The sequence below is a fragment of the Myotis yumanensis genome, unplaced genomic scaffold (assembly GCF_028538775.1).
Source record: "Myotis yumanensis isolate MYYU_CA2020_CCGP unplaced genomic scaffold, mMyoYum1.0.hap1 SCAF_5, whole genome shotgun sequence".
NCBI classification, from domain to species: domain Eukaryota; kingdom Metazoa; phylum Chordata; class Mammalia; order Chiroptera; family Vespertilionidae; genus Myotis; species Myotis yumanensis.
In genome coordinates, this window is record NW_027223756.1 from 40,858,565 (window position 1) to 40,878,966 (window position 20,402).

General features: G+C 35.6%; 1 protein-coding gene across 3 annotated transcripts in view; it reads left to right on the forward strand.

Moving 5' to 3' along the window:
* FAT4 (FAT atypical cadherin 4) overlaps positions 1 to 20,402 on the forward strand; it is a 198,994-nt gene that overhangs the window by 122,934 nt on the left and 55,658 nt on the right. For all 3 annotated transcript variants that reach the window (XM_070415161.1, XM_070415159.1, XM_070415160.1), the window contains exons 10-15: positions 4,356 to 4,460; positions 8,752 to 9,059; positions 11,475 to 11,560; positions 12,432 to 12,611; positions 15,241 to 15,365; positions 17,200 to 17,417. In XM_070415161.1, coding sequence (XP_070271262.1) covers positions 4,356 to 4,460; positions 8,752 to 9,059; positions 11,475 to 11,560; positions 12,432 to 12,611; positions 15,241 to 15,365; positions 17,200 to 17,417 — 1,022 coding nt within the window. The remainder of the gene's footprint in view (positions 1 to 4,355; positions 4,461 to 8,751; positions 9,060 to 11,474; positions 11,561 to 12,431; positions 12,612 to 15,240; positions 15,366 to 17,199; positions 17,418 to 20,402) is intronic.

The following is a 20,402-nucleotide window of genomic DNA, read 5'->3' on the forward strand; positions in this document are numbered from 1 at the left end:
CAGTGACCACGAGACCAGGAAACCACTGTGATATGAGTGAAATTTTCTGAGATACTGAGGAGTAAGTGGTTCATATGAACAAGAGAAGGTAAAAGCCTCGATTCTTATTTTGATTTTATTTCCCAGAGGGGAATTAGACAGTTTACCTTAAGTGATACATTACCCTATTACAGTGTTAAAAACAGGTTTCTAGTAGCTTAAATGCTTCTTATTTCTGCAGAAAATAAGCATGTATGTGTAAGCTTCTCATGGAGATTACGTATGTCATTATACACGATCGCCTGCAGCCTCACTGAGATTGTCTTTGTATGTGCTTTAAAATACAAAGGCAGCCCAGCCGGTGTGGCTCAGCAGTTGAGCATGGACCTATGAACCAGGAGTTCATTCACAGTTCGATTCCTGGTCAGAGCACATGCTGGGTTGCAGGCCCAATCCCCAGTATAGGGCATGCAGGAGGCAGCCAATCAATGATTCTTTCTCATCATTGATGCTTCCATTTCTCTCTCCCTTCCTCTCTGAAATCAATAAAAATAAAAATATGTATATAAAGGCAAACAGTTTTTTTCCTCTTTGCTTTTCTCAGTAGCAGCCCTTATTATACATGATGTTTTTGCATTGTTTTGATATAAAAGACATACTGCTGCTTGATCAGAATATTTAGATTAATTGTCTTCCTAGTGCATTTTACACTAAGAGGAAACATTTACATAGTGTGCAAAAAACAGCTACTTTCTGCTAAAATAATTAAAAGCTTATAAGCATAAATATTCAGAATAAATAGCATATATGTATTATGGAATTATATTTTTAACAAAATTAATTTAGACATAAATAGGCTTTGATAGTTGCACATAATCTCCCTTCTCTGTAAATATGAAATGCAAAAATTCTTGTGGTGATCTAATATATACATGTATTTCATATATGTGTATATGATATTAAAGCATACATGAGCTATAGGATATCAAGAATCATCCTACCCTCATAGGTTGGCCGAATTCAACAGGTGAGAATAAATGTAGCTCAGCTCTACATAATCTAACATTCAAATGTACTATCAGCACAAGTGAAACTCCAATATGCATCCTGTTGTAAAGACCATAGGTGACCACCATAGATTCAATTTGAGTTTAGCAGTTCATCACACCTACCTCTGACATGAACACATTTGCTAAATTTCTTCAGTAAGCTCACTGTAACCTTGGAAATTCCGTGCATGCCCTCCCTAGCCTGTTGTTATGCATTCATTTCCATCGTCCACAATTCCCATTCTCAGGTGCTTAGAGCTTACACTTCCAGAAGCACTATTCCTTCTACCTGTGAGAAATAATGTATATCAACACAGTTAACTGATGGACATCCAAGCAGTGAGATCAGTTTATTCTTCTAAGCAGCTAACAGTTAACATATGACAGTTAATGAATGTGAATAGGAAAAGCTCCTTGAGTTCCAAAGACATGGATGTCTTTCTTTGTGCAAGCTCGTCAGTCTCTTCCAAGCCTCAAGGCACTGACAAATATTGTTAACTGGCTTGCAGCAGTAATTAAGTTAATGATCCAAGATTGTGTTTCATGGTGCTTCAACACATCAAGTTATTTTTGCCAGAAATGTGTTAGTGTAATTCAAACTGCTGCATTCCCTGATAATCACCATGCCATTAACACTAGAACTGAAGTAGATGCAAAATAATACGGATTGTACTGCTGACTTTAGTTGGGTGAGTAAGCATGCATGAATCTTCCAAACCTGAGACGTAGGCATTTATGAGATTTCTTTTGATTTGAAGTAAAATTATAACATCTTTCCCTCACATTTAAAAAAAAAAGGCTATTTTGAATAATTTAAGTGGAGTTTTCAAATTGTATTTTCAAATCTCCATTTCTAGTATGGCAATCACTTTCAAATTTACTAATTGTATAGCAATTTGTAAAACAGTTTGCAGATTAAATGGAGTACTCAAATGAAATTTTTGAATGGTAAATAATTTACATACTCTGACACTCTACAAATAAGACTATTTTTCCCCAAACTTAACTATTAATTCATTTATTGGACTCCTCCCAAAGTCATTTCTCACATTTTTTATAATTATCTACCAAGGAAAAATAAGAAAATAAAACACTTTTAAGTTAAAAGTTGAACTTTTTTCTCTTATAATGTCTATTTATATTGTTATATCTGCAAAAATAAAGTCAGATTCTGTTGAGAATTTATTTTAACTTCATTCTCAAACCACTCTTTTGGTTCCCCTTTGTCCCCACATTTCCAGTCTTCACAAAGGGAAGTCTGTAATTTTGTAAGCCACGCATGTTTTCACAAAATAAAGGTGGTACTGACCACATCTATAAAATATATTAATCTACGTATTCAATACATGCTACTTGTAATGCAACTCTAAAAGGATTTTCAAAAAAAGGACATGAAACCTTACTGAGTCCAGCAACACATGGGACAGTTACAGATGCTCTTATAGTGGGGAAAAGTGGTAGAAGTTGTGACTTTCCTCATGGCAAATAAATAATCAAAAGGCTAGCCAGTAAGTCTTATTTATTCTCTATGGGGCAATACTGATGCTTCATTAAGAAAAAGAATCCCCTTATTTAGAATAATCTGTCTCACATCCAGCTGGAAAACACCATAGGAGAGAGTTCTCTGTGACACAGCATGTCTCTGGTGTGATGTTTGGACAGGCTTGGGTAACAATGTCCTGCCTGTAACATGTTACTACAATACTTAAAGCATAATTTCTGTGCTTCTATGTTGGCAACTTGTTTATGCTCATTACTTCCCCTTAGAATAGGAAGGTATCCTGAAATTGTGAGTGTTTTGCCTTGTAAGGAGGTTCCCAATGTTATTTATAAAAGCAAAAATGTTGTGTTTATGACCCCATGAAGTAGGGGAACATTTCTGTTAGCAGTGTCATGAGGTCTGACTCACACTTGTCATTTCAAACCAGGCCGATTGTGGCTACATACCCAAGCCACAAAAACATAAGTAAATTAAACAGAAACTTTGACTGTGTTTTAAGCAGTTATTATGATGAAGTGGATTATCGGTGCTCAACATTAAGTGTAATTGTGCACATAAAACTTACATGTCTCCATGAGACAGTTAATAAAAGCATTAGTGCAGTCATGCTTTACAGAAACAAACTCTATTTAATTAGATAAATAGTGAAACCTTCCTGTCAATGAATGGAAATTAAGAAATTGATAACATCACATTGTTTCTTAGAACCAGAAAACTAGAAACTCTTCTATTATACATGAAATACATCTATTAATAACATGTAATTGATCAGAGTGTAAGTTGGTGGTATTAAAACACATTTAAGTTTACATAGGAAAAGAATACCACAACAAAAACAAGTGGGACAGGGCTTGTACCCTAAATTTTGCCGATAAAGTGATCAACTATTCAATTATAACTTGTGAAGCCTGGATCTGAGAGCTGACCTACACTGGTCTGGGCTGTAGTTTTATCATTTCTTTGGTGGATATTAGCCTCCAAAGAACTCTTCTCCTTCACCTGTGAATGTCAATGTTTGCTGTTGAGTGCATCATCTCCCCCATTAAAATAGAAACACTGTGTTAAGACCCTTGTCTGTTTTCTTGACTGCAATACCTGCATCCTCTGGCATGTCTGGTTCATAATAGGCACTCAGTCAAAATTAGTGGATTCAGCTTGACAAGATGATAAATGAGAATAGTCTCTGTAGACTGAAAAATGTGCCGGTTAGATATTATTGGTTTTGAAAAAAGTCAAAGTATTCATAATCCATGGTCCAGAATAAATATTGATAAGTATTTGAAATTGTATTTGGTGTGTTTTCTTAGGTCTCATTCTGCTGTACATCAGGTAGGCGTGCATAAAGTTAAGGGATATTTCTTGAGAGTGAACAGATGGTAGCTCAATAAAGAAGCTAAATGGGATTGATTACTTTGAACAAATCTGAGCCAAGGACATCTCCACAGTGAAACTTATCCTGTAAAAGTTTCACCTCTTCAGTTATAAAATGCGAAAAATGTAGCAACATTGGAAAAAAAAAATTAGGGGAAACATCTAAATTTCTTCACCATTTATGATTTCCTAAATACCTAAAAAACACTATTTATTTCAAGATGTATGTGTAATTATTTCCTAAATATTATAATGCATATCTTTACAATAGGATGATTAAATAAGATTTTGAACTCTCAGATAATATTTCAATTTCCCCAAGTCAAGTAGAATGGTCTCATATTTCTTTTCTTTAAGATATAATCTCTCAGGAGAGATTTCTATATATGGTTATGCAGTGGTGGTGTTAATATATTTATGCGTAAGATTTTTTAAATGAGCTTGATGTTTTTCAGGGAAAATGTGTGAATCTTCAGTCAACTACTGTGAATGCAACCCCTGCTTTAATGGTGGTTCCTGCCAAAGTGGTGTGGAGTCCTACTATTGCCACTGTCCATTTGGTGAGTATAGCTCTGCTGGCCATATAAAATGTCAATCTATTTTGGCTCACAGTTTAGCAATTTTGTTTTATTGTGGCCCTGAGTGATTAAGACGATATGAAATGTTTTACACAGGAGATTTTGGCAAAATAAAATCTCAAAGGTTTAATATTCTTAAAAGTTAATTATGGAAATCCCATTGAATATATTGCTTTGATCATTACTAGAAAAATAATCAACTGAAGATAATTGAATTTGATGTTGTGTTCTCAGGACATTTCCCCTCAATACTTATAGCTGTCTTCTTTTCAGCCTAGAACCTATCATGTAAAAAATCTTTCAGGCACTATTTGACATCATTCTCTATTTCAAATCTTTAAAAATAATCCTTCAAAATGATTTTTGTTTTGTTTTGCTTTTGATATTTACATTAATTCAAACAGTTGTATGAGAAGGATTTATAGGCATTTTGTAGATAGTATCAACATAACTAATAAAAATTCAGGCTAATGTGTTCTTTTGAGGAAGAAAGTTGTTACAGTTTTTTTTGTACACGTACCTGTATATTCACCACAGTGACATGAATGAAAAGATTCCTTCCAGGTGTCACTCAAATGTTGCCAGGCACTGAGACAGCCAAGGACTATGAGAAAAGCTTTGGAGGAAGCTTTCATTTGAGCTTGGTTTGTGATCATTACATCCATTTAAAAAAAAAATTATTGATTTTTAGAGAGATGGGAAGGGAAAGGGATAGAGAGATAGAAACACCGATGAGAAAGAAACATTGATCAGCTGCTTCCTGCACGCCCCCTACTGGGGATCAAGTCTGCAACCCGGGCATGTGTCCTGACCAGGAATCAAACCAGTGACCTCTTGGTTTATGGGTCGACGCTCAACCACTGAGCCACACCAGCTGGGCCATTCCATCAGTTTAAAGGCTGACTTAACTCACACTATAGTATTCATCTCCAGATGTCCTGCAGTAGTTAGAGACCCTCCATAAGCAAAAGAGGAGAAGGATATTTTCTGGTTTTCCTTGAACATATTACTGTGGACCTAAAAAGTGAATTCTAATGTATAGTACAGAATAGAACTTAAAAATAAACCGAGGTTTCTAGTAGCCAGTGAAATATACTGCTAATTGGTTTTCAAATAAGTCCACGACTCCATCTAGTTTTTATACAGCACATCAATAGAATGACAAAGAAAAACAAGATATAAAAATACCTTATTGTGAGCCATGCATTTTAGCAACGGTTCTGAGTCCCAGACATTGAGGGTTTTGTCTAAGGTCAAAAAACAAAATCAAAACAAAATTACTCCAAAATGATATGGAGACTAGAAAATTTTATTTTCAATCCGGCATGACATTCACAGTATCCCTCCTTTTTAAAATGTATGTGAGATTCTCACAAACAATGTTCATGGTACACGGAATGGTAGATCAAGGTCAAAATAACCACAACTTCAGATCTACAACTTATTTCTTTCAGTGATGTTTTATTATCCTTAGAGGGTGTTGCTTCTGCTCATAACCGCATTCAGGTTTCATGGTTTAACTTAAGTTTTGGAATAAAAGATAAGGGGATTGGAGAGGAAAGTCGAAAAATGATTTCAAATGACTGAACAAAGGTTGTTTACATTTTTAGAGAATCCTTTGCATTCCAATCACAAATATGAGGATTTAAGGTAATTGATACTAAATGGGAATAAACTGTTGCTGCAGTGTAGCTGATACAACAGTCACTGCCTATTGGGTGGAAGGATTTTGGGGCCCTCACCCAGGGAAAGGGGACTAGTACAACCGCTAAGTTAAAATAGAGACGGATCATATGTGGCTGGCAGTACAAATTTCTCTCCCTGTTCCTAACAGTGGCAAACAAAACAAAAAATTATTTAAACTTAAATATCGCCAGACAACAACAGAAGCACTTACAAAACAAAACAACAAAACCTTGAAGCAGTAATACATGATTACAGACCGAGAGAATTGAAAGGAAAAGTATTTCCCTTTTCAAATTGAATGTGGGTGAAACATACAAATAAAAATGGCAGATGGAATGCCTCAAACAAATAGCTGGAGATCATTGCACATGCATCCTATAAAACAATATCTTGACCATAATTTCGAAGTTGGAAAAAAATCTGCACTGTTTACCTTCTCAACAGTGAAAGATTTGTTTGGATTTCATTTTTTTTTAAATTTAGATTATTTTAGATTTAGATTTTAGGAAAAAAAAACATAAAATGCTTAAGATTTGCCCTAGCCAGTTTGGCTCAGTAGATAGAGCATCGGCCCGCGGACTGAAGGGTCCCAGGCTCGGTTCTGGCCAAGGGCATATGCCCAGGTTGCAAGCTCGATCCCCAGTGTGGAGCATGCAGGAGGCAGGCAATCAGTGATTCTCCCTTATCATTGATGTTTCTATCTCTCTCTCCCTCTCCCTTCCTCTCTGAAGTAAATAAAGAAATATATTTTTAAAAAATGCTTAAGACTTTTATAAAGAGAGCCTGTATAATTGTATATGTATAACTTCATACACACACACAAAAAATCCCATATTAGAGTAATTTTAATACTCTTGACTTTTATGTGTTTATTTTGTGGCATTTCAGATCGAAGGCAATTTTTAAATCCTCAACTTTTCAGCGTTTATATTTTCAAAATAGAAATTTACTTTTTTCTAGAAACTATATCAAAACTCCTTAAAAAGAAAAAAATATATTCCATGAAGAAATATTTTTATATTTGAATATACAGTATTGATTTCAGTTAAAATGTAGAACATGTTTCTGGGATCTGTATACTTTCTACAAATGTGAATATACAATTTAAGCACATTTTCATAGATTTATTAAAATTTAATCAGAAGAGCCCTGAGGAAATAAATACATAGTGAAGATTTCTGCAATAATCTATTTAATTTGTATGCTTTATCTTTACTCTTTCTTTAACTTTGGCTACTCCTTCTGCATTTTAAGGTATATGTAATATAATAAATGTTTAATATAAATAAATTGTAAAATCTTATTGTATGTGAGTATAAATTATAGATACAACATAAAATATAAATACTATATGATAGAATGATATAATTATAATATAAATAAATGTATACCATATATAATATGTGATTTATAATACGCAACTCAAATATTTCTTTCCTTTTTTTAAACTTCAGTTAACAATAAAAATAAATTGTTTCTATTTCTACTCATTTACAATGAATGTGATTACAGAAAAAGAAAAGATAGTAGACACTTGCTTTTATAGCAGCTACTAGGCTGTTTTGATTTAAAGAACATTTGGATAAAAAATGAGGTACAGCTAAACAACTAGACAATCAGGAGATCTGGCCTTCAGTGTTGGCTCTGACTCCCATGGTTCTGTGGCCTTGGGCAATTTTTAAATATTCTGTAAAATGATGGCATTGGTTCCTTCTGGTTGAACAATTCCCTGACTCTCAATGTAACACATTTATAAGAGATGTGCAGCCAAAATGAAGGAATGAAACCTCTGCAAGTTAATAAGAGTCATGGTGTATTGGCATGGGTTAATTTTCCAATCATTTGCTACAGTCTACTAATATTTGTGGGAAAAGAATTTTGGCATAGCTTTGTAACATCAATAAAACTCATTTTTCAAGTTTGAAAAAGAACCAGCACAAACAAATGGGAATGCTTGATTTTGGAAAAAACAGAAAACTATTTCCAAGGAGCCTGGTATAAATCATGCCCAGAGTGGGTATGAAACAAGAAAGAAATAAAAACTAAGACAGTTATTTTCCTAAAAGCAGTGGTTCTCTTCTGTAATTTGTGACCCTTAAAAATACCACAGGTACAGGGACTGATTTTTTTTTTAGTCAAAACAAAATTTACCATGCTCAATTGAATTAAAATTGTTTTTAAGAATTTATGAGATAGGAGAAAGAAAGAATTATATATTATGAAGAAAGTAACTTGTTTGAAAATTGCAGCATATGAAACTTTCAAAAGATTGACCAACTAATTTTGAAAGCTTTCCAGGAAAGAATCTTTTCAGACATACTTCATCCCACTAATCCTAATTCTTAGAAATGTGCATACTTAAATGTTCCCTAATTGGCCAAAGAAAAGCATTTAAACCACTTTATCATCTATTATATGTTTTAAAGATCATGGATTCATTCTATTTCAATTTAGTTTAGATAGTATTCTTTGGAGAATAAGAAAAAATGTTGTAAGTATGACTAATTTTTGTATTTTAATCAAAGCTTTTTAATAAAATTCACTGGAATTTGATGTGTCGATTTTTCAATTTTTTTTCTGTCTACAGGTGTCTTTGGAAAACACTGCGAGTTGAATAGTTATGGATTTGAGGAGTTATCTTACATGGAATTTCCCAGCTTGGACCCCAATAACAACTATATTTATGTCAAATTTGCAACGATTAAAAGTCATGCTCTATTGCTTTACAACTATGACAACCAGACGGGGGACCGGGCTGAATTTTTGGCCCTCGAAATTGCTGAAGAGAGACTAAGATTCTCTTACAATTTAGGCAGCGGTACATATAAACTCACCACCATGAAGAAGGTGTCAGACGGACATTTTCACACTGTGATTGCCAGGAGAGCAGGAATGGTAAGGCGCTGGTGATTTCCTGATATGAACAGTCACTCTAATAGGGGATAGTAGGTAGCACCCTCATCCCAATTCTCAGGACATAGGTACGATAACTCTGTAGCTAAGGTGTTGTCAAATGGACTCTTATGTGGAATGGATGATTTTGCCTCTTGACCTCCAAGGTCCCTTTAAACTTCATGAACTTTGATTGTATCACACAAGGGCTTGGGAGCAAGAGAGAGAGAAAAAAAAAAGGAAAAAGGTACTATGAGGTATGCCCAAAGGGAAGGGAGAGCAAAAGGATTCTTTCAGTCTGTTTGTAATATGTAGCCATAGTCATCAGGGTTTGAATAATACTAAATGTGGAGAAAAGACACTCGTCATTGTGACTCCGGTCAGCGGAAAAATGTCTCCCTATTTCAGAAAACATCCAAAATAAGGCCCCTGCTGGATTTTGTATCTGTTTTCTACAGTTTAGAAGGACTCTGTTGGAAACTGGCAAAATCATTAACTTCTCAGCTTGAATCATTTCATTGACAGGACAGAAACTTCTCAATTTATAGCAGTACTGGTAGAAAAATTCAGTAATAAAGAAGGTGCATTAACTATGAAGATTAAATCGCATGAGCTACTATTCAAATAAAACTTTCCCTCAGGTATTTTCTCTTAGAGTTGTATCACCAAACTTTTAGAAAATAAAAAAAAATATATTAAATATTAACTCTGACTAAAATATGATACCATTAATTATCTAAGTTGTTTTTTTTTAGTTGAGGCATTCATAAATATCCAGTGATACCCCTGAATTTATTATTGCTTTAGGGATCTCTGGAATTGTTGGATACTTTGCATTGTATATGCAGAGAGAGATGTGTTAATGTTTTGTTGTGTTTTTTGTTTTTCTTGTTTGTTTTTGTTTTTTAGAAATAAATGAAATAGTCTACATAAGCAACATAAATTGTATCATGAAAACCTAATACTGCCTTTGAGATTAATATCACTCAATTTTATAGAACATTGGAAAATTATTAATTATTGAAAGAGTTAGCTAAATGGGACATTAAAAAAAAGTCTTGACATAGAATTGGAAGTGTAAATGTTTCCTATAATGTTAGTATTTATTATGATTTCCTTGAAAAAGTGGCAAGAAAAAAACTTACATGGCTTGTGAGAGTTCATTGTATGGAGCTTATAATAAGTTACAACAATTAACTGATAGAAATAATTTAAAATACTTTAGTGATATTTGATGCACAATAAACTATACATTGACCCCATTCATTGTTTCTGAAATGTAAGGTATTTAAGATATGCCTTTACAAGTCTCTCATCTAAGTACACATTTTATGGACAATTCCTCAAAATCATATGTAATATTAATAAAAATGGGATATTAAGGAAATGAATAATTTCTATACATAATGAAAGTGACTTGATTCGGGAAGACTGAAAACCAGATAGATACTTTTGCATGTAAGAGCAATGTTGGTCAACTTGCTGGACCTCCATGTGTTGCTTCTTACACTTGCTCTGCTGTTAAAATTAAACTCAAATGATAACCATTCTTATAAATTAATATTTGCATAGACAGTTGAACCTTGAACAACATGGGTTTGAATTGTGTGCATCCACTTATATGTGGATTTCTTGCAGTAAATACCTGTACTGTTTGATCCAGGATCAGGAGGTAGAGGGCTGACAGCACTCATTGGTCTTTGCCACTTTTTCTAGGGAGCATACACCTATCTTGGTATCCACAGGGGGTCCTGAATTAACAGTTAAAGAGGGACAACTTAAGTTTTAGGAAGTCAACAGTTATATGCAGATTTTCAACCTCATACTCTTTATAAATAATGATTCTTATAATTGAAAAAAGCATCTAATTTATTTCTTTACATTATCTCAAAAATTTAACTTTAATGCATGTATTACAATATTCTTAGGTTGCTATAATAGTATGTACATTGTACTTTCAAAATCTTTTTGTACATATGCATGAAATATTATTGGAAGAAGACTTTAAAAAGTCAGAAATATAATGTGTGTGTTTCTCATTTGCTAGACTAGTTGGCTAGTAGAATAAACAGGCTTATCACTATTGTAACTCCAGGAAGCTGTCTCAGACCCACTGTACAATATCTAAGAGATGTTTATGGCATTTTGATTCTTTCATCTATAAAAAAGGAGCCTGGAGAAGGTTTTTTAAAGCACCTTCCCACCCCTTATATTAATTCCTTCACAATTTAGTTTTAGGCATATCAAAGAAATATGTGTCTATAACTTACTATTGTATTGTATTTATTATGCTGAAACAATATGTTATCACAATTTTAAAATCATGTCCACATCGAAACCGGCCCCGGGCAGTGTTGGCTGGAAAGGACACTGGGGGCAGTAGCACCCGGCTGAACGCTTCCTTCTCTTGCTGTACAGGCAGCTTCCTTAACTGTGGACTCTTGTTCTGAGAACCAAGAACCAGGATACTGCACTGTCAGTAACGTGGCCATCTCAGATGATTGGTACGTACAACTGTTAGTTTGATCTTTACCATTACTTGACATTAAAAAGGAAATTACACAATTGAAAGTAATTTTATTATGCAAAGTATTACATCAAAATTTAAGGTATTTCATCCTCTCCAAAGAGATTGTTGTGCTGCAAAATAAAAAGTTAATAAGTAGTGTACAAAATTTGTTTTTAAAAAGAAGGTGTGAAATGAAGTGGCCAGGATGAGAATACAGCTGCAGAAAGGAAAGATGCACATAGCCTAGACTCTAAGGATCCTGGTGAAATAGTTGCATGTGACTTGGGTCCTGCAAGGCTAGGATAAGGGCTCCACCCCTTTTAGACACAATCTCTCACAGTCTCTGAACGTTGTATGTGACAAGTACTGACAGATATTTATCAATAGCACTTCAAAGTGGAACACATCATGACCCTATCTAAAACATAAGTAACTTTAGTAGAAATAGTAACAAACAGAAAAATAAACAGTGTCACATAATCCATTGCGGTAATCAATTTATTGACATTCCTTATCATCTCTGTAGTGAAGGGAAAGCGTAATCTGACATTAACATTAGAGTTGTCCCTACTCCTAATGCATTTTATACTCTTTCTGATAGTGTGCTCCTTGCTAATTCAACATAGTTATATACATCCCACTTGACTATCTGCAAATACCATTTCTATAAGTTTTATTATTATTCAGACCTTAAATAACCCTGTAGGTATCTGTCTGGTGGACATTACCTACACATCGGTAATGTCTTCCACTCAAATTTACCATCCTATAACACCTGCCAGGAAAAGTTATCTTCACACTTTTTTTAAATGAAACCTGCTAAAATCTATCATGTCGATACTAACATACTTTTCTTTCTTATGAAGGACTCTTGACGTTCAGCCAAATCGAGTCACAGTTGGAGGTATCAGATCGCTAGACCCAGTTCTTCAGAGGAGAGGACACGTGGAAAGCCATGATTTCATCGGGTGCATCATGGAGTTTGCAGTGAATGGAAGGCCTTTGGAACCCAGCCAAGCTCTGGCTGCTCAAGGCATCCTAGACCAGTATGGCAATTTTATTTCTTACCCTTTTAAAGAAAATGCAAAAAGTGTATGATAATTGACCATCAAATTATGAAATTGCTGTGTCCAAAGCCCTAAAAGTATGCATTCTTCTGTATCTGCATGATCAAAGGTTAGAGTGGTAGTATATGTACGTAATTTGTTGCCTTGATATATGTATTTTTATAAGGAATAGTCTAATAGTGACTTTCCCTCAAATCGTGCTTCATGTGAATTATATATTTTATGACTCTTCAAAAAATTTGTCAATTGAAATTGAATTCTCTTTCAATGAGAATTTTTGTCTAATTTTCATCACTCTGTTATGAAAGTTTCTAAAATTTAAGACTGGAGCTTCACTGGAAATATTATTTTATTTTACATTTAATAAGTTGAGTTTTATTTCTAAACATATCTTATTTTGATATGATGGATGTCATTCTCTTTTAATATGTTTGAATAAAGAGACTTAAAGACTAATTATGTCAAAGCTCCCAAATTTGAGAATTCACTTTTATTTTTTAAATTTCAGATTTATCTGGTGTCTACAAAGATCAACATTTATTGATATCTTATATGCACCAGCAGTATTCTTAGCATTTTACACTATCAGTTCTTTTAACCTTGACAATCATTTTGTGAGGTAGATATACTTTCATTTCACAGATGAAGTAACTGAGCTACTTAGACTTGTAAAATCTTGCCCCAAGTCAACCAGCTAGTGAGTTAAATCATGAGGTGGGCACCTGGCCTGGAGCTCCTGAGGAGTTTGTAGTCTGTTTAAATTCACGTTTACTAACCTCTAGTGTGGACATAATATTGCCTGGCAGTTTATTGTATTCCCCTAGCTTAATAATTTTCACACTCTCTTCATGACTAGATCATGCCTCCTCTTTCCACAGACCTCAAACATCCCCTGCCTCTTTTTCTCAGCTAACGAATTTGCTTCCAAAGTTCAGAAAATTTTACAGTTGAATGAAAACTCCCCAAAGCTCATTCCTCCACGTCTGCCCATGTGTCCTATAGCATACCTTGTAACCTGTTATGAATGAACTCTTCCTACTCCCACAAAGACCAAGCAATAGCCTGCATCCCACAAACCTTCTAAAAACAGTGCTCCAGCACTCAACTGTTTTTTTTCTCATCTCACTTCATGCTGTTATTTCACCCATTTTATTTAAAAAAAACAAACACCTTTATTAATCCCATTCTCCTTTTTTCTACCACCTTAATTCTCTGTCTTTGAAAAATTGTTCTATCTTTATCAAAGTGATTATTCACTTCTTTTGCTAAAATCAGTGGTCAATTCTCACCATATTTGAATGTCAGCAATATTAGGAACAGTCCATCACTCTCTCTCCCTAAAAGTAATTGATCAGTTTGTGCACATGGCATACTCCTGGTTTCCTACTGTAATTCTTCCTTTCTCCTTAATCTCCTCTAGTTTGTATCTATTTTCATTCTTGAAGTTACTTTTTATATAGTCCTTGGATTTAACTACTATCTCTAAAGCCAGTGACCCTTAAATAGTTCTCATCAACTTGGCCTGTCCTCTGAACTTCATATCCAACACCCTACTCAACTTTCCATGTGTGATTTTCTAACAAATATCACAAACTTAAGTTTAAAACTGAACTTTGGGCCCTCCTTCCTGACTCCTCCCAACCTCCTCCTTCCATAGATTTCCTCTCTCAGGTAGTAATAGCTCAATCTACCCACCGGCTCAGCCAAAACTTTGACTTACCTTTGGCCCCTCTCTTTCTGACACATGTCACATCTAATCTACCAGCAACCAGAATGATATTTTAAAAACAACATAGTTCCTACCCTGACGTACCAGTCCTTCATGGTCAGGCCTCCCCCTTAACTCCTCACTACATCGACTTACACTCTTACACTTCTTCTTGTCTCTGTGCTCTAACCATGTTGGGTCCCTTGGTGTTCCTCACACATGACAGGGCTTTCTCACTGACTGTTTCCTCTGCCCAGAACCATCTTCTACCAGATTTACTTTGTTTAGGTCTTTATAACAGTGATGGGTCCTTCCTTCACTGCCTGATCTAGAGACCCAGCAACCCCTAAAACCCCCAATACCCATTCTCTGTCTCACCATTTCCATAGAACTTCCATCTTTGAACATTTGTCTAAATTTGTTTTTTGCCCATTTCCCCCAGAGGAAAAACAAATATTCCATGAACACATGGGGTTTTTTCATCACGTTATCTCCATGCTTGGCATAGTGCTTGCTATACAGAAGACATTTGATAAACATTAGTTGCATGAGTTGTCTGGTGGAGGAGATGTGCCTTCAAATAAATATGTAGCCCAGAGATCACATTAACTACAGTGGTTATTGGGCCAAGATGACTTGCTCTATTTAAAATTAATTTAAACAAAAAAATTATCACCTCTTTTTCTTTACTGTGTAAGGTGTTACTCTGTTTAATCTTCGCCTTTATGAATGAGGCAGGTCATTTGTCAGTTTGATTAGATGCTATAAATGTTGTCACTTGAGCTTCAAAGAATTGAATGCACGAAACAGAGCAGGTTAATAAACATTTGTGTTTAATTTTAACACATTTCTCCCACCTGGTCTTGTGTTTTCTGAGTCTTTGTTGTGACTTGCTTTCAGATGCCCCAGACTGGAAGGCGCGTGTACTCGCAGCCCCTGCCAGCACGGCGGCACGTGCACGGATTACTGGTCATGGCAGCAGTGTCACTGCAAAGAGGGGCTGACTGGCAAATACTGTGAAAAATGTATGCAAGCGTCTCACCTTTCACTGGAAATTATAGTAACTATGACAATATAGATATATGCTCCTAAATAAGGGATTAAATTATGTTTTCATTCTAAATATTGAAAATATTAAATGGGCAATCATCGGTGAATATAGTGACATTTTATATTTTTAACTTGAGGAAGAGTGACAGCCATTTAAAATTATTTACTAAATACATCATTCGTTTCCTTTTTAATATATATATATATTTTTTTTCATTGATTTCAGAGAGGAAGGGAGAGGGAGAGAGAGATAGAAACATCAATGATGAGAGAGAATCATTAATGGGCTGCCTCCAGTAAGCCCCACACTGGGAACTGAGCCCACAACCTGGGCATATGCCCTGACCAGAATCGAACCTGGGACCCATCAGTCTGCAGGTCGACGCTCTATCCACTGAGCAAAACCTGCTAGGGCTCCATTTTAAAATTATATCACTTATGTTTGGTTTACCTTTAGGAAAGCTAGGCAATCTACAAGGCCAGGGGCTTCATATTATCTGCCTTTTGGCAATATTTCTCTGGTGAATATTTTATATTTGGTAGAAAAATGTAAATGATAAATCACCGAACACAGGACTCAAAACATCATACAATGCATTATAATCTATTACAATTAAAATGATACTTGAATTTTAACTTTCAATTATTAAAATTGGTTTTAAATCCTTTTATTAGTGATTTGTTTCTAAACCCTAATGTTAATAAGGTATTAATGATGTTCAAGCCATCATTAGACCGTGGCTTTTTCTAATTTCAAGCTGTACATCCACTAACTATCCAACCCTAATGAGCTCTCTTTTATAAAAATTGCTTCATTTTCTAATAAGAGGTTAGTACTGAAATCACTGCATTTAACTGACTACTTTTTAAAAGAGTCATTTGGTTCTATTATAATATGAGAATAAATAGAAATTCATGATTAAATTAAGGACACTATAATAAAAAATATGTTAGTAGAAGAGGTATAATTGTGTTTAATTATTTAGGTTAAAATCACAACATAGCAAAAGGACTTTGACACATATTTTTTAAAGTAATGAGTATTTAATAAGTAGGAGCCAAATTATATCTGAATATGAAATGTGTCATTGGCTTTAGAAATATCTTGCTTTGAAAAAAATGTAATTTACATACTATAAAATTTACCTTTTTGACATGTACCATTGAATGTTGAAGCCCTTTTATGCTAATTTGATGCTTTTTCTTTAGTTATGGTGCTATAACAAACTGCCACACTTTAGTAGTGTGAAAACATTATCAAATTATGATAAGTCATAATTATAAATAATGATAAATTAAATTCTGTATGATTATTACTAATCATAAAGTCAGTTACAAATATAAATATGTGATTATTTTTTCTTCAAGTTTCTAATTGCTAGAGACTTTAAAGATTGCAAATCACTTTAACTATGAAAATATATATTCATTTATGAATTTTGGAAACACAGTAAACCATTATAAATAAATAATGATTCACTGTGTTTCCCCCAAATTTTAACAGGTGGCAATCTCTTCAGATATTCATAATTTATATCAAGTGTCAAGTATTTATTGAATATTTCCCAAATGATTAATGTGTGTCATAAAATGTTTTACATTTCATGGTTCTGAAATGGATTTAAGCATTTGAAATCAACTCCTACAATAATTCACATGTGGCAATTCTTTTTTCAATAGGAGAATTGGGAGACATTAATTCTAAACACAATATTTTTATTGTCCCTTTTTATAATGTTTTGTCACTTATTGACACTCTTTAGGAAATAATGGGTGCATTTATTTGTCCCTTTCTTTGTTGGCTTGCAGCTATTACTCCTGACACTGCCTTGTCATTGGAAGGCAAAGGGCGCTTGGACTACCACATGAGTCAGAATGAGAAGCGGGAATATCTGTTAAGACAGAGCATACGGGGGGCCACGATGGAGCCTTTTGGTGTGAACAGTCTGGAAGTAAAGTTCAGGACAAGAAGCGAGAATGGCATTTTAATCCATATCCAAGAAAGCAGCAATTATACTACTGTGAAGGTAAGATAAAAGCTAATGGTGACTTCATTTGATTAGACCGCCTGCTGTGTCATGGTTTAAATCACTTCTCCCACAATTTCTGTCCTCTGCTCTTACAGCCCATTAGAGTTCCGACTGATGCTGGGCACTAGTCCAATATCGTCTATCTTAGCTATTTCCAAGGCATTGGCCAGAGTAACAAAGATCTGCATGCTTTGGTTTCTAAACACTTTTGTCTTGGTTTAGAGTAGAGAGCACTGCTAGGTAGGCCAGCAGGGAAAGAATTTGTTGTGATCTATGTTGTCTGATAAAAATTTATATTGCTTTTCCCCCTACTTTTAAACAAAGTAAAACAAAAGGATAATGTGTCTTTGAAAAGGAAAAATACTTTTCTCCAAGAATTATTTCAAACAATGGTATATGTACAGGGTGAGGCAAAAGTAGGTTTACAGTTGTTCTTATGGAAAATAATACAATGATTAATAAGTAATAATTTAAGAATAAACTCTGGCCAAGACCAGTTTGGCTCAGTGGATAGAGCGTCAGCCTGTGGACTGAAGGGTCCCAGGTTCGATTCCGGTCAGGGGCATGTGCCTGGGTTGCGGGCACATCCCCAGTGGGAGATGTGCAAGAGGCAGCTGATCGATGTTTCTCCCTCATCGATGTTTCTAACTCTCTGTCTCTCTCCCTTCCTCTCTGTAGAAAATCAATAAAATATATTTTAAAAAAAAAAAAGAATATACTCTGTTTCATGTACTCACAACTCTAAACCTATGTTTGCCCCACCCTGTACATTTAAGGGCAGGACTGCAATAAGGGCAAACATTTGAAACTATCTGGCTTTACTCTGGAGCATATTTTCAACTTACCTCCTGGTAAACCTTGTGAAATTAAGTATCTTTAGAATTATTATAAGTAAAATTATAGCTAAATTCTCCAAATCTCTAAATAAATATTTTTAAACATCATATTTCATGAAAACAGTGGATTGATTTATCATTAAGCTTTTACATCATTTCTTATTTTTTTCTTGACTGTAAATGAGGCACTGCACTGGTGAATAATTTCATTAGACATGCATTTTCCATCAACTCAGAATTCTTTATTCCTAAAACGATCATTCTGCTTTCTATCCCACAAAAAAGACATCTCTTAGATAATCATTTTCTTCAGTTTAGTTATATTGATTGCTTTCTACATTACTTTGTATATTATAATTCTACTCATAATTTTATATGAGTTTTGGTAAATTCTTTAAGAAAACAAACCCAAATTTCCTGAATTTTTTCCACCTATAAAGCAATATTTTGAAAATTACTAGAAGCTTAGCTAATAAAGCCAAAAGCAAAATGCATAGTAAAGTGCTAGGTTTAATTCACATATAATACTAAAAATAAAAACATGTTCACCTTTAAACTTCAGCCTCTTTATTCTCAAAATTTCTCTTTATCCAAGCCAACTCTGGTTGGTATGTTTCATGTACACATCTTTAATAAGAAGTAGAAAATACCAATCTTTTAAAAATTATCCTACCTAATAAAGAAGGAATATACAAATTGACCATCACTCTGTCACAAAGATGGCGGCACCCATAGCCACAAGATGGCAGTGCCCAGTCCCCTCAGCCCCACCGGATTCCCCCAGTCCTTCCAGCCCGCTGGGGAGGTGGCAGGCACGTGGTGCGGCCAGGCGGGTTCGGTCACTCCTTGTGCCTGCCGGGAATCCCACAGTCCTTTCAGCCCAGCCAGGGGTGGGCAGTAGGCGGGTGGTGCGGCCGGACCTGCCCTCAGTCCCCCAGCCGCCTAGGGCCTGCCCGAGATGTGGGCAAGCCTCGGATGTCAGCTGCCCAGCCAATGCCTGAGGTGCAGGCAAGCCTTGGATGGCGGCTGCCCAGACGCCTAGGACCATCTGAGGCTCAGGTGACCAGGGCCAGCTGAGGCTTGTGCTGCCGACAGTGGCAGCAGCAGAGGTGTGCTGGGGGCATCGCTTTCCCCTGATCACTGGCTCGCCTCCTTCCCCTGAGGGCTACCGGACTGTGAGAGGGGGCAGGCCGGGCTGAGGGACCCCCCTCCAGTGCATGAATTTTTATACACTGGGCCTCTAGTCATATTATAATCCCCTAGTCTAGTCATTCCCATCTGGGGGTGATGTTACTTTGGATGGACACTTGGCGATGTCTGGAGACAATTTTTATTGTCCTGGTTTGGGGGGATGGTATATCTCTAAACATCCTACAGTGCACAACACAGCAATCCACAAAAAAAGAATCATTCAATTCAAAATGTCATTGGTGCCAGAGTAAGAGACTGCCCTAACCCAGGCCTAAGGAACGTCTTCAGCCTGTAACTCTACCTCCACTACGGAAACAAAGAGCCAGTTCCCGAATTAACGGAGCAACTACAAAACAAAGCATGCGAGTCATCGTATAATGTTATTAGTTGGTGTTTATCATTTTCATTGGAAAGTGTATTAAAAGCCTAGAAAACAAAGAAGCAGAGAGAGAAGTAGACCTGCATGTCTATAGGAAATGTTCTATATGCGTTCAGAGGCGCTGACATGGAGGTCTGCGCATTATCCGTTAAGCTGCTTCCAAGTCCTTGTTCCATTGAAATGACATGTGAAAACTTTCTGTACAGCATCTCCTTAAGCCAAGACATGCAAAATGCAATGTGGTTGGAGACACCAGGGGCAGACTTTCCTCTTCCTTGAGGAAGAGGCTGAATGTCAGGATCCATTTTTGTCACCATAAAATCTTGCATTTCCCGCAGCCCGGCAGCAGGCTGCTTCTCCAGATTGTGTGCCCTGGGTAGCAAGTGCTTTCAGAGAGAAGGGCAAAGTCAGTGCAAACGAATAAAAATAATGACTAAAGAGACCAACAGGCACATTTCTTTTGTATGAAATTTTGAAAAGCATCTTTTCAGAGATGAAAGGGGCTTGGCAGGTGAAGTAAGTAGATTAAAAACAACAACAACCAAAACCAGTGAATCAGGAGAAGTCAGTAGACAG